General features: G+C 43.9%; 2 protein-coding genes across 3 annotated transcripts in view; both read left to right on the top strand.

Moving 5' to 3' along the window:
* Positions 1-63: 63 nt before the first annotated feature.
* On the top strand, positions 64-5,482 carry DNAJC28 (DnaJ heat shock protein family (Hsp40) member C28). 2 transcript variants are annotated; one of them, XM_060198652.1, is made up of 2 exons: positions 64-169; positions 3,845-5,482. In XM_060198652.1, the coding sequence occupies exon 2, from the start codon at positions 3,876-3,878 to the stop codon at positions 5,031-5,033; it is 1,158 nt and encodes a 385-aa protein (XP_060054635.1). In that variant the 5' UTR covers positions 64-169; positions 3,845-3,875; the 3' UTR covers positions 5,034-5,482. The 2 variants fall into 2 exon arrangements, with proteins under 2 accessions (XP_060054635.1, XP_007519800.2); XM_007519738.3 differs by lacking the exon at positions 64-169 and adding an exon at positions 188-321.
* TMEM50B (transmembrane protein 50B) overlaps positions 192-14,547 on the top strand; it is a 55,961-nt gene continuing 41,605 nt past the window's right edge. Inside the window, exon 1 of the mRNA XM_060198657.1 lies at positions 192-321. The gene's annotated coding sequence lies outside the window, so the exon portion shown is untranslated. The remainder of the gene's footprint in view (positions 322-14,547) is intronic.

Below are 14,547 nucleotides of genomic sequence, written 5' to 3'. Positions count from 1 at the left end.
CAGAGGCGGCGCAGATGAGATGCTGGAACTACACTTCCCATAATCCCAATCGGCCAAACCACCCACAGCTCCAGGAGGGGGGCGAAGGCGGAGCCGGTCTCCCTGGGACTGGACCCAACGTCTCTAAGTGTCCTGCCTGTGTCCTCCACAGTGGTCCTAGGGTCCCCTGGTAAGACGGGACAGCTGCCCCGGTTTGGGTACGATTCTGCCTTCCGTATCCTCTCGAATGGTGGGGTCCGGCCGAGACGGTCACCGTACGCATGCGCAGAGGCGCAGCATGGGGGCGGGAGCCCCCCAAGACCCTTCCGCGAGGCAGTGAAGGTGAGTAGAGGGCGGGGCGGGGCGGGGCGGGGCCTGACCACGCCCCCTAACAGCCCGGGATGGCTGCCTCGTCCTCCTGTCCATAATGTCTAAATTAAGCCCTTGCCCACACGAGTAAAATTGGGGTCCCCGAGAGAGCTCAGCTTAAGTGTTTGTATATCAGAACCCCACTCCCTCCACTGCCGGCGTGCTTTTGTTCCAACTGCACCATCCCCTTCCACTTAGACAATTCTCTCCCCCTCTCTGTCTTCCCCTCCTCTCTCATTTCTATCTGTCCTGTCCAACAACAGCAGCAATGACACCTATAACAATAATAACAAGGGCAACAAAAATGGGGAAAAAATGGCCTCCAGGAGCCGTGGATTCATAGTGCAGGCACCAACCCCCAGCAATAACGCTGGAGGCAAAAAAAAAAAAAATTAAAAACATGTTTAGCGGCTGGGTAGTGACTTTCCCAGTAGAGTACACACCTGTGTTCAACCCTGCAGCCAACATGCAAAATGGAAGCTTCGTAAACAGTGACATAATACTACGAGGTCTCTCCTTCTCTACTTCTATGTTCCTCTCTGTCTCTCTCTACCTGGAAAAAAGAGCTGGCAGGGAGAAACAGAGTTGCACATAAAGCTAGAGTAAGCTGGGGATGGGGATGGCCAGGGAGTGTTAAAAGGAAGTGGCAAAATGCAAAAAGGCACCTGCTCAATTGTCCACAGCCCAGGAGGTCCCTGGATCGATTCCCAGCACCGCATGAACTAGAGTGATTGTGTCTCATGTGAAACTCCTTCTCATTTGTGATAAACAAGTCTTTACAAAAATAAATAAAATAGGAAAGAGGGCGGAGGTAGATAGCATAATGGTTATGCAAACAGACTCTCATGCCTGAGGCTCCAAAGTCCCAGGTTCAATCCCCCCGCAACCCTATAAGCCAGAGCTGAGCAGTGCTCTGGTAAAAAAATAAAATAAAATAAAAAATAGGGAAGACATTACATTGGACACTAGCATCTCCTTATTGTGTCCTCATCGTCACAAGAGACTTCTCATGAGAATTACATATGTCAACAGCAAAGTAGACAGAACCAGGGAGTCCCAAAGACTAGATCTATCCCCCCTTTGGAAAGGTTTGGGGAAAATAAATATATATATTTTTAATATTTACTTATTCCCTTTTGGTGCTCCATTGTTGTAGTTATTGATGTCATTGTTGGATAGGACAGACAGAAATGGAGAGAGGAGAGAAAGACAGACACCTGCCGACCTGCTTCACCACCTGTGAAGCGACGCCCCTGCAGGTGGGGAGCCGGGGCCTCGAACTGGGATCCTTACACCGATCTGTGTGCTTCGCACCATGTGCGCTTAGCCCGCTGCGCTACCGCCCTGGCCTCCATGTTTTAAATTATTATTTTTTAAATATTTTATTTATTTTTAAAATATTTATTTATTTATTCCCTTTTGTTGCCCTTGTTTTATTGTTGTACTTATTCTTATTGTTGTCGTTGTTGGATAGGACAGAGAGAAATGGAGAGAGGAGGGGAAGGCAGAGAGGGGGAGAGAAAGACAGACACCTTCAGACTGTTTCACCGCTTGTGAAGCGACTCCGCTGCAGGTGGGGAGCCGGGGGTTTGAACCGGGATCCTTTGTGCCATGTACGCTTAACCCGGTGGGCTACCGCTCGACTCCCTATATTGTTTATTTCTCAGAGCACTGTTCAACTCTGGCTGATGGTGGTGCTGGAAATTGAACCTGGGATTTCAGAACTTTAGGCATGAAAACCTTTTGCTTATGCTATCCTCCCAACTCTATTATTTATTTGTTGGAGAGAAAGTGGAGGGGAGGAGGAATGGAAAGGAAAAGGGAGGGAGGGAGAGAGAGAGAGAGAGAGAGAGAGAATGAGAATCAGAGCACCACTCTGGCCTGTGTACAGGGATTGAAATAGAGACATCATTCTTAAAAGTCCAACACTTTGTTTACTGCACTGCCTTGTCTGGTGCCGTCTCTTTATTCATGAGGGAGAGTGAGCCAGAGCATCATTCTGGCACAGTGGGTACCAGGTGTGGAGCTCAGGACCTCATCCTTGCAAGTCGTCTCTAGGCCACCAGGTCACAACAGGTTACTGCTAAACACCTTTGCCTTCTACCTCTCTGCTACCATCAGGGAAATATAGCCATAAGGATTTTGGAAGGAGCATTAGAAAAAATGACTTCTCTGGGGCAGAGTGGTGGCTCACTTAGTGTACACACGTTATAGTGCACGAGGACCCAGGTTCAAGTCCCTGGTCCTGACCTGCTGGGTGAGAAGGTTTACAAATGGTGAAGCAGTGTGCAGGTCTCTCTCTTCCTGTCTCCCTATCTCCCTCTTCCTTTTTTTTTTTTTTTTTTTTTACCAGAGCATTGCTCAGCTCTGGCTTGTGGTAGAACCTGGGGCTTTGGAGCCTCAGCCATGAAAGTTGTTTTTCTTTTTTAAAAGCTTTTTATTTATGGGAGTGCAAAGCGCAAGGACTGGAGTAAGGATCCCGGTTTGAGCCCCTGGCTCCCCACCTGCAGGGGAGTCGCTTCACAGGCGGTAAAGCAGGTCTGCAGGTGTCTATCTTTCTCTCTCCCTCTATGTCTTCCCCTCCTCTCTCCATATCTCTCTGTCCTATCCAACAATGACATCAATTACAACAGTAACAATAATAACTACAACAATAAAACAAGGGCAACAAAAGGGAACAAACTTTAAAAAAGCTTTTTTTAAAAAAAGATTTTTAATTATTATATTTATTCATGAGAAATGATAGGAGAGTGGTTTGGGAGGTAGTGCAATGGCTAAGGCACTAGACTCTCAAGCATGAGGTCCTGAATTCAATCCCCGGCAGCACATGTACCAGAGTGATGTCTGGTTCTTTCTCTCTCAACTCCTATCTTTCTCATAAATAAATAAATATCTTTAAAAAAGACTATATAGCTCTACAAAATATTTTTTTTTAAAAAAAAAGGAAGAAGAAATGATAGGAGAGAGAAAAGAACCAGACATCACTCTGGTACATGTGCTGCCAGGGATTGAACTTGGGACCTCATGCTTGAGAGTCCAATGCCTTATCTACTGTACCACCTCCTGGAACACTGAAAGTCTTTTTGCATAACCATTATGCTATCTTTCTCTCCCCTCCCTTCTCAATTTCATCTAGTCTGTCCAATATGTACATATACATATATATATATGAAAAAAATCACCCTGTAATTTCTTTTTACATTTTTTTATTATATTTATTTTCTTAGTGTATAGAGACAGCCAGAAATCGAGAGGGAAGGAGACAGAGTGGAAGAAAGACAGAGAGACACCTGCAGACAGGCTTTACCACTTGTGAAGCTTTCCCGCTGCAGGTAGAGGCCAGAGGCTTGAACCTAGGTCCTTGCACATTGTAACAGGTGCACTCAACCAGGTGTGCCACCACCCGGCCCCCTTGCAATTTCTTCCTTATTGCTGAAAACAGGAAGTTAGCTGCCATTCCCACTTTGTTCATGCTGTGTTGGCTGTCGTTTTATAGATCGGTGCTGGGACAAACTCAGGGTCTAAGGATGAACACGGTGTGTGTGACCATGGCTCAGATCTTAAGATCCCATCTGATCAGTGCTACGCTGATTCCCAATCGAGTGAAGGTACTTTCCCATGTTGGTGCCCTTCAAACTAGAGCCATGTCAATTCATGCATCCAAGAAGAAGCTTCAAGAATACTACAGGCTGCTGAATCTGGAGGAGGGCTGTTCTGCAGAGGACGTCCGAGAATCTTTCCGGCAACTGGCCAGACAGTACCACCCAGATGGAGGGGCTAGCACCGCTGACCCGGCAGCATTCATCCGGATTGAAGAAGCTTACCGGAAGGTGCTTTCTCACCTAGCGGGACAATCAAAGGCCAGGCAGAATAAGGCTGAAGATGCAGAAGAGGAAGACAGTGTCAAATATAAAACCCCCCAGCACCGGCACTACTTAAGTTTCGAAGGGGTTGGATTTGGCACGCCAAGCCAGCGAGAGAAGCAGTATAGGCAGTTTCGAGCGGACCGTGCCACGGAACAAGTGATGGAATATCAAAAGCAGAAACTCCACAGAAAGTACTTTGCTGACAGCTTAACTGTCCAAGACGTAAGGCAGAGTAAAGAACAGAAGATAACTCAAGCAATGGAGCGGCTAGTGGAGGATCTCATCCAGGAGTCGATGGCAAAAGGGGACTTTGACAATCTCAGTGGCAAAGGAAAACCTCTAAAAAAATTCTCTGGCTGTTCGTATATTGACCCCATGACTCACAACCTGAACAGAATACTGATTGACAACGGGTACCAACCGGAATGGATCTTAATGCAAAAGGAGATAAAGGACACGATCGATCAACTCAGAGGGGCCATTCTAATGTCAAGGAAAAAACTTGGAAATCCGATGACACCGGTGGAACAGAAACAGTGGAACCAAGTGTGTGAGCAGTTTCATGAAGATATCAGAAAGCTCAACAAGCGAGTCAGTGATTACAATTTGATTGTTCCTCTCCTGACCAGGCAGAAAGTCCATTTCAATGCACAGAAAGAAATTCTCAGAGCCCAGGAAAGACATGAGACCCTGATGAAAGCAGAAGGAGTCACAGAGAAAAGCCCACGGGACACAAGTCAGGGAGAAGGGGAGAAAACCACCAGAGTCAAGACAGGTTTGTTAAGCTGGGTGAATGTGTGGAGATTTATCAAAACATGAGCATGTCAACATCATTCTTACAGCGCCACCACACAAGACTCTGAGAACTACGTGTCTCTGTACTTTTCACAAAGCCAGTCACAGCCCCAGTGTGTGAGAGGACTGTAAGAAACACAACTGTCCCACCAGCATTGCTCTGACAGTAATAACAACTAAGAACTCCTAAGAACTCCTAAGAACTCCTAAGAAAACAATTTGATCCGTGTTTGAGTTTCAGATGTCAAGTGTCATCAGGTGAAGTGAGTTAAGACAAGGACTCAAATGGGAATCATACGGAGTAATCCAAAAGGCTTAGTGCAGTTTTAAGCTCTAGTAACTTAAACACCCTTACTGTTTGTAATCGTCAAACCTAGGTACTTTAAGTGTCAACTATAAAAACTAAAACTGTATTTTTCAAAAGTCACAAACTACAGAAGTGGGAAATATAGGCAAGAAAGTAAACTGGTAAATGGTGGATTTTCTTTTCTTTTCTTTTCTTTCTTTGTGGTTGTTGTGTTACAGTCTGCTGCATTTCTGCAAAAAGGCTATTAAAGCTAGCAGTTCTAAGACTATCGGATTACACTGTGCAGTTGGAAAGGTTAAATTCAGGATATTAATCTACTGGAGCTACTAAAGTGTCCTTTATTTCGAAATACCGTTACTGGCTACTAAATTAAATAAAAATTAGTGGTCCGGGAGGTGGCGCAGTAGATAAAGCATCAGACTCTCAAGCATGAGGTCTTGAGTTCAGTCCCCGGCAGCACATGTACCAGAGTGATGCCTGGCTCTTTCTCTCTCTCCTCCTATGTTTCTCATTAATAAATAAATACAACCTTTTAAAAAAAATTAGATACTTGGGTTAAACATTTTCTTTCCTAATTTCATGACCTATTGGCTGCAGAGATCAGTTACATTAGTCTACTCTAGAAATAGACTCCAATGTCCACCTTTCAAGTGTTTGAGTGAATTTTTTTACCTTTTAGAGGTGGTAAGGGAGCCGGGTTGGGGCCAGGTGGTGGTGTACCTGGTTGAGTGCACATGTTACAATGTGCAAGGACCCAAGTTCAAGCCCCTAGTCCCCACCTGCAGTGGAAGGGCTTCACAAGTGGTGAAACAGGGCTGCAGGTGTCTCTGTCTCTCTCCCTATCTCCCCCTTTCTCTCAATTTCTGGCTATCTCTATCCAATAAATAAATAAAGATTAAAAAAAGGGGGGGTGGCTGGGCCATGGTGCATCTGGCTAAGCTCATATATTACCAAGTGCAAGGACCCAGATTTGAGCCCCTGCTCCCCACCTGCAGGGGTGATGCCTCTTGGGTAGTGAAGCACTTCTGCAGGTGTCTGTCTGTCTATCTGTCTTTTTATCTGTCTGTCTGTCTTTCCCCTTCTTCTCTCTCTTCTATCTAATACAAATGAGAAAAAGAGAGAGATGTTTGCACTCAGTGGAAACTTACACTTTCACTTTTGGCTTGGTTTTTTAAAAAAATATTTATTTTTTATTTATTTATTCCCTTTTGTTGCCCTTGTTGTTTTATTGTTGTAGTTATTATTGTTGTTGTCATTGTTGGATAGGACAGAGAGAAATGGAGAGAGGAGGGGAAGACAGAGAGGAGGAGAGAAAGACAGACACCTGCAGACCTGCTTCACCACCTGCTTCACCGCCTCCCCTGCAGGTGGGGAGCCGGGGTTCGAACCGGGATCCTTATGCCGGTCCTTGTGCTTGGTGCCACCTGCGCTTAACCTGCTGCGCTACAGCCCAACTCCCTTGGCTTGGTTTTTTTATTTATTTTTATTTTTTATTTATTTTATTTTATTTTATTTATTCCCTTTTGTTGCCCTTGTTGTTTTATTGTTGTAGTTATTATTGTTGTTGTCATCGTTGTTGGATAGGACAGAGAGAAATGGAGAGAGGAGGGGAAGACAGAGAGGAGGAGAGAAAGATAGACACCTGCAGACCTGCTTCACCGCCTGTGAAGCCACTCCCCTGCAGGTGGGGAGCCGGGGGTTCGAACCGGGATCCTTATGCCGGTCCTTGTACTTTGCGCCACCTGCGCTTAACCCACTGCGCTACAGCCCGACTCCCCCTTGGCTTGGTTTTTAATCAGAGTTGAAACGTTAGGTTTCTGTAAATCTACTGACACTCACCTAGGACTTTTTCAGCACTATGACACTCTATTTGCTGTCTTGGGGATCCATCTTTTCCTGTCTTGGAAATTCTCTTGTCATAAAAAATGTGGTCATCTTGTGCCAAATTGCACTTTTTAAAAATGACAACCTATTCACATCCATGAGATTGTTGTTGCCCCTCTGATTTCAGAAGACCTGACTTACCCAAAAAACAATTTATTTTTTAAAAGGTGATAGAACAAGGTCTTCAAAAATAAGTTGTAAGTCTCTCTGTTTACATGATGGGCATAGTTGGGATAATGCAGGATTCTCTCATTGAATGAGTTGACTTCTATAATGATATGGTAAAATTTTACTCTTAGGGAGTTCGACGGTAGCGCAGCAAGTTAAGCGCACATGGCGCAAAGCGCAAGGATCCCGGTTTGAGCCCCGGCTCCCCACCTGTAGGGGAGTCTCTTCACAGGTGGTGAAGCAGGTCTGCAGGTGTCTTTCTCTCTCTCCCCCTCTCTGTCTTCCCTCCTCTCCATTTCTCTGTCCTATCCAACAACGACACAAATAACAATAATAACTACAATAATAAAACAACAAGGGCAACAAAAGGAAATAAATATTTAAAAAAATTTTTACTCTTAGTAAAATTGTGAGCTGTATTAAAGAGAACTTTACAATAAGAGGAACGGTTCCATGATGTTTTAGAAAGTCATGATTTCACAAACCTCATGAAAATAGGGATTAGATGTATGTGGTCGTGTTTCAGCGCCATCTGTGAAGGAAAAGTTTTTTTAATGTCAGATGATGAGAAGCTCAGGTTCTCATAAACCCTCATCAATTCTTAAATTCAACACATTGTGTCTTCTGATGCTGTCTAGATTGATGAAGTCAATTAATAAAGTTACCTTTAGCAATTTTTTAGTAGTCTCTTGCATGAATAATAAATAGTGATAATAATCATATTTTTGGCTGATCACCTAAGTGAAATTTTTTTATCCTTTTGATTGATGTCAGTCCTGTGCCACAGATTTTTTCTTCTTTTTTCTGCTCAGCCCCCTCCCCCTTTTATCAGAGCCACTGCTCAGCTCTGGCTTATGGTGCTGCTGGGAACTGAACCGGAGAACTTTGGTGTCTAGAACATGAGAGGTTATGTAAGGGGACCAGAAGATAATTTACTGGTAGGTTGCCTGCATTGCTTTGCAGTGCTCTGGTCTCTTTCTCTCTCTGTATCACTCATAAAGTGTGTGTGTGTGTGTGTGTGTGTGTGTGTGTGTGTGTGTGTGTGTGTATGTATGTGTAAAAAGTACATTAATGAAAAGAAACAAAGCCCAGGGCTGGGCTGTGGCACACCAGATTAAGCTGCTCCCCACCTGCAGGGAGGTTGCTTAGTAAGTGGTGAAGCAAGTTTGCAAGTATCTATCTTTCTCTCTCCCTTTTTTTTTTTTTTTTACATTTCTTTATTGGGGGATTAATGTTTTACAGTTGACAGTAAATACAATAGTTTGTACGTAACATTTCTCAGTTTTCCATATAACAATACAGCCCCCACTAGGTCCTCTGTCATCCTTTTTGGACCTGTATTCTCCCCCCCCCCACCCCCACCCCACAGTCTTTTACTTTGGTGCAATACACCAACTCCAGTTCAGGTTCTATTTGTGTTTTCTCTTCTGATCTTGTTTTTCAACTTCTGCCTGAGAGTGAGATCATCCCATATTCATCCTTCTGTTTCTGACTTATTTCACATACCATGAGTTCTTCAAGCTCCATCCAAGATGGGCTGAAAACAGTGAAATCACTATTTCTGATGGCTGAGTAGTATTCCATTGTGTATATAGACCACAACTTGCTCAGCCACTCATCTGTTGTTGGGCACCTGGGCTGCTTCCAAGTTTTGGCTATTACAAATTGTGTTGCTAAGAACATATGTGTACACAGATCTTTTTGGATGGGTGTGTTGGGTTCCTTAGGATATATCCCCAGGAGAGGAATTGCAGGATCATAGGGTAGGTCCGTTTCTAGCCTTCTGAGAGTTCTCCAGACTATTCTCCACAGAGCTTGGACCAATTGACATTCCCACCAGCAGTGTAGGAGGGTTCCTTTGACCCCACACTCTCTCCAGCATTTGTTGCTGCTACCTTTTCTGATGTATGACATTCTCACAGGAGTGAAGTGGTATCTTATTGTTGTCTTTATTTGCATTTCTCTGACAATCAGAGACTTGGAGCATTTTTTCATGTGTTTCTTGGCCTTTTGGATCTCTTCTGTGGTGAATATTCTGACCATGTCCTCTCTCCATTCTTGGATAGGGTTATTTGTTTTCTTATTGTTGAGTTCGGCAAGCTCTTTATATATTTTGGTTATTAGCCTCTTGTCTGATGTATAGCATGTAAAGATCTTCTCCCATTCTGTGAGGGGTCTCTTGGTTTGGGTAGTAGTTTCTTTAGCTGTGCAGAAGCTTTTTAATTTGATGTAGTCCCATAGGTTTTTTTTTTTATAATTTATTTCTTTATTGGGGAATTAATGTTTTACATTCAACAGTAAATACAATAGTTTATACATGCATAACATTCCCCAGATTCCCATTTAAAAATATAACCCCCACTATGTCATTCATCATCTTTCATGGACCTGTATTCTCCCCAACCACCCACCCGCCCACCCCAGAGTCTTTTACTTTGGTGTAATACGCCAATTCCATTTCAGGTTCGACTTGTGTTTTCTTTTCTTTTTTTTTTTTTTATTATTTTTTTTATTTTTAATTTTTTTTTATTAAAGAAAGGATTAATTAACAAAACCATAGGGTAGGAGGGGTACAACTCCACACAATTCCCACCGCCCAATCTCCATATCCCACCCCCTCCCCCGATAGCTTTCCCATTCTCTATCCCTCTGGGAGCATGGACCCAGGGTCATTGAGGGTTGCAGAAGGTAGAAGGTCTGGCTTCTGTAATTGCTTCCTCGCTGAACATGGGCGTTGACTGGTCGGTCCATACTCCCAGTCTGCCTCTCTCTTTCCCTAGTAGGATGGATCTCTGGGGAAGTTGAGCTCCAGGACACATTGGTGGTGTCTTCAATCCAGGGAAGTCTGGCCGGCATCCTGATGACACCTGGAACCTGGTGACTGAAAAGAGAGTTAACATACAAAGCCAAACAAATTGTTGAGCAATCATGGACCCAAAGCTTGGAAAAGTGGAGAGGAAGTATTAGGGAGGTACTCACTGCAAACTCTAGTGTACTTCTGCTTTCTTACTTTGGTGCCATACTCCAAACTCAGTCAATTTCTGCTTTGCGTTTCTACTTCTTTTTTTTTTTTTTTTTTTACATGCATAACATTCCCCAGATTCCCATTTAGCAATACCACCCCACTATTTCATTCATCATTTTTCATGGACCTGTATTCTCCCCACCCACCCTCCCACCCCAGAGTCTTTTACTTTGGTGTAATACTCCAATTCCATTTCAGGTTTGACTTGTGTTTTCTTTTCTGATCTTGTTTTTCAACTTCGGCCTGAGAGTGAGATCATCCCATATTCATCCTTCTGTTTCTGACTTATTTCACTCAACATGATTTTTTCAAGGTCCATCCAAGATCGGCTGAAAACGGTGAAGTCACCATTTTTTACAGCTGAGTAGTATTCCATTGTGTATATATACCACAACTTGCTCAGCCACTCATCTGTTAGTCCCATAGGTTTATGCTCGCCTTAGTCTTCTGTAATTGGATACATTTCACTGAAGATGTCTTTAAAATTTATGCAGAAAAGAGTTCTGCCAATATTTTCCTCTAAGTATCTGATAGTTTCTGGTCTAACATCCAAGTCCTGGATCCACTTGGAATTTACTTTTGTATTTGTTGAAATATAGTGATTCAGTTTCATTCTTGCATGTTTCAACCCATTTTTCCAACACCATTTGTTGAAGAGACTCATCTTTCTCCATTTAATAGTCTGGGCACCTTTGTCAAAAATTAGATGTCCATGGGTGTGGGGGTGTCTCTCCCTTTCTATCTTCCCCCACCTCAATTTCTCTCTGTCCTATCCAAAAAATCGAAGAGATGGCCATCTGAGCAGTGAATTTGTAGTGCAGGCGCCAGGCACCAGCGATAACCCTGAAAACTAACAAACAAAATGCCTATTAAGGGGCTGGTGAAATAGCTCACTTGGACAGTACAGCTTTGCCATCCACGTGCTCCAGGTTTGAGCGCAGTCTGCACAGCATTGAAGGGAATCTCAGTGCTGTGGTCTCTTTCCCTCTCTGCCTCTGTTTTCCTGTCTCCCTGTTTCTAAAAAAAAAAAAAAAAAGCCTTTTAGGAGTCTGAATAGTATTGCAATGATGTTTGGCATGCTAGTAAAACCGAATCTTCTAGTTTCATGAAAATGGTCTTGCAACTCATAAAAAAAAAATCCCTGTTGTATCTCTTATTACAATAATAAAAGAAGGACATCCTGTTATGGCCCAGGAGGGAGTACAGTGGATCAAGCATTGACCAGCAGGCCAGAGGTCAAGTTTGATCCCAGCAACTCATGTGCCTGAATGATGCTCTGGTTCTCTCTGTCTCTCTTTCTCATAAGAAAAAAATATATATATATATTTCTTTTTAAAAAAACTTTATTTATTATTGGATAGAGACAGAGAGAAATTGAGGGGAAGAGGAGGTAGAGATGGAGAGAGACAGAGACACCTGCAGCCCTGCTTCACCACTCCTGAAGCTTTCCCCCTGTAGGTGGGGACCAGGGGCTTAAACCCAGGTCCTTGCTCACTATATAGTGTGTGCGCTTAACCAGGCGCGCCACCACTTGGCCCCTATATATTTTCTTTTTTAGGTCATTTTTATTTCATGAAGTCTTTAGTTAGTTCCCACTTGTTTTTATTTATTTACTTATTATATATTTTATGTATTTCCCTTTTGTTGCAGTTTTTAAAACAATTATTTTCCCTTTTGTTGCTCTTGTTGTTTTTCACTGTTGTTGTAGTTATTATTGTTATTGTGATTGATGTTGTCATTGTTAGATAGGACAGAGAGAAATGGAGAGAGGAGGGGAAGACAGAGGGGGAGAGAAAGATAGACCCCTGCAGACCTGCTTCACAGCCTGTAAAATGACTTCCCTCCAGGTGGGTAGCCGGGGGCTCGAACCAGGATCCTTTTGCCGGTCCTTGCGCTTTGTGCCACGTTCGCTTAAGCTGCTGCGCTACCACACGACTTCCCCCACTTGGTTTACTTCTCTTCACTTAAGAAAATCTTATTAAAAGGGTGCTGGTGGTGCTGCTGGTGGTGGAGAGAACCAGAAGTCACTCTGGCATATGAAATTGCAGGGGTCAACTCCAGCCCTCCAGTGCTTCACCCACTGCGCCATGACCTGGCCCAACGTCTCAGTTTTGGGGGATAGCCATATCATTTTAAAAGCCTTGTCTTCCATGTGAGTCTCTCAGGACCACACTGGATCCAGTCACTTCGCTCTTGAATGTAGTTTTCTCTCTTTTTTAAAAATATTTTTTACTATTTTAAAAAATTATTTATTTATTTTCCCTTTTGTTGCCCTTGTTGTATTTTATTGTCGTTGTTATTGTTGTCGTTGTTGTTGGATAGGACAGAGAGAAATGGAGAGAGGAGGGGAAGACAGAAAGGGGGAGAGAAAGACAGACACCTGCAGACCTGCTAAACCACCTGTGAAGCGAACCCCTTGCGGGTGGGGAGCGGGCGTTGGAACCCGGAGCCTTATGCTGGTCCCTGCGCTTTGTGCCACATGCGCTTAATCCGCTGTGCTACCGCCCAACTCCCTGAATGTACTTTCCTCTCTTCTTCCTTCCCTTCCTGCATCTTTCCTATCTTCCTTCTTTCCTTCTCCTTCCTTCCTTCCTTCCTTCCTTCCTTCCTTCCTTCCTTCCTTCCTTCCTTATTTTGAGTAATCTTGGGCTGTGTCCTGAGCATTAGATTTTGAATTGTGGTGAATTGCGGAGGTTAGGTGGTGGCACACACACACACTGCAGTGCACAAGGACTGGGGTTCAAGCCCCTTGGTCCCCACCGGCACAGGGAAAGCTCTCTCTCTTTCCCTTCTCTACCACCCCCTTCCCTCTCGATTTCTGGCTGTCTCTATCCAATAAATAAAATTTAAAAAAATTAAAAATTAGTTTTAAAACTATTTAATCAGGAGTCAGGCAGTAGTGCAGTGGGTTAAGCACACATAGCGTAAAGCACAAGGACAGGCTTAAGGATCCCGGTTCGAGCCCCTGGCTCCCCACCTGCAGGGGGTCACTTCACAGGCGGTGAAGCAGGTCTGCAGGTGTCTGTCTTTCTCTCCCCCTCTCTGTCTTCCCCTCCTCTCTCCATTTCTCTCTATCCTATCCAACAACGATTACAACAATAATACAACAAGGGCAACAAAAGGGATTAAATAAGTATTTAAAACATTTTAAAAAAGACAAAACTATTAAAAAAAAGAGTAAGAGGCTTATAGGAGGAGGCTATTTTGTGATAAGTCCAGTCATAAAAACCTTTTATTTCATCTTTTCTGGGGCAAGTGTAGAACTAAGGACTCCTGCGCATGCAGTTTCCCTTCTCTGGCCTGCTTTTTTTTATTTTTTATTTTTTATTTTTTTACCAGAGCACTGCTCAGCTTGGACTTATGGTGGTGCAGGGGTTTTGAACCTGGCACTTTGGAGCCTCTGGCATGAGAGTCTCTTAACATAACCGTTATGCTATGTACCCCTGCCCCTCTGAGCCGATTTTTCATTCAGATAGGGGCCAGTGATGATGCACCTCATTGAGAACATATATTACATTGCACAAGGACCCTGGTTCAAGAAGCCCCTGGTCTGTACCTGCAGGGGGAAGCTTCATAAGTGCTGAAGCAGGGCTGCTGGTGTCTGTCTATCTTCCTGCCCTCTCAATTTCTCTCAGTCTCTACCCAAAATACATTCTATATAAAAAGAAACAGACACATACAGAGGGACAAAGGATACAGCAGTAGAACCACAGACGATCCTATGGAATGCCAGAGCTTGAACCTCAACCCCACGGAGGATAAGGCATGCACTCTATCTGTTGAACTCTCTCTCACTGGAAAAAGCTTTTTAGATTCCCACTGATAATCCTGAATTTGCAGTCTCCCCCCCACCACCACCATAGTACATGGTGTCGAATATATTCTGCTAGAAACTGAGAAGTACGGGGGCCAGGTGGTGTTGCATCTGGCTGAGTGCACCTGTGCCAATGCACAAGAACCCGGGTTCAAGCCCTGGGCCCCCACCTGCAGGGGGAAAGCTTCGTGAGTCATGAGTGGAGAAGCAGGGCTGCAGGTCTCTCAATCTCTCTCTCTCCCCCTTCCCTCTCGACTTCTGGCTGTCTCTATCCATTAAATAAAGATAGTAAAAAAATTTTTAAAAAGAAACATGTAGTTTAGGTGTTGAAGTCATGCTT

The sequence above is a fragment of the Erinaceus europaeus genome, chromosome 9, assembly GCF_950295315.1.
Source record: "Erinaceus europaeus chromosome 9, mEriEur2.1, whole genome shotgun sequence".
Taxonomy (NCBI): Eukaryota; Metazoa; Chordata; class Mammalia; order Eulipotyphla; family Erinaceidae; genus Erinaceus; species Erinaceus europaeus.
This window is presented reverse-complemented; position numbering and strand designations above follow the sequence as displayed.

What these genes read in the sequence shown, in the direction of transcription:
- DNAJC28 (XM_060198652.1), top strand. Translation starts at nt 3,876, where the DNA reads ATGAACACGGTGTGTGTGACCATGGCTCAGATCTTAAGATCCCATCTG.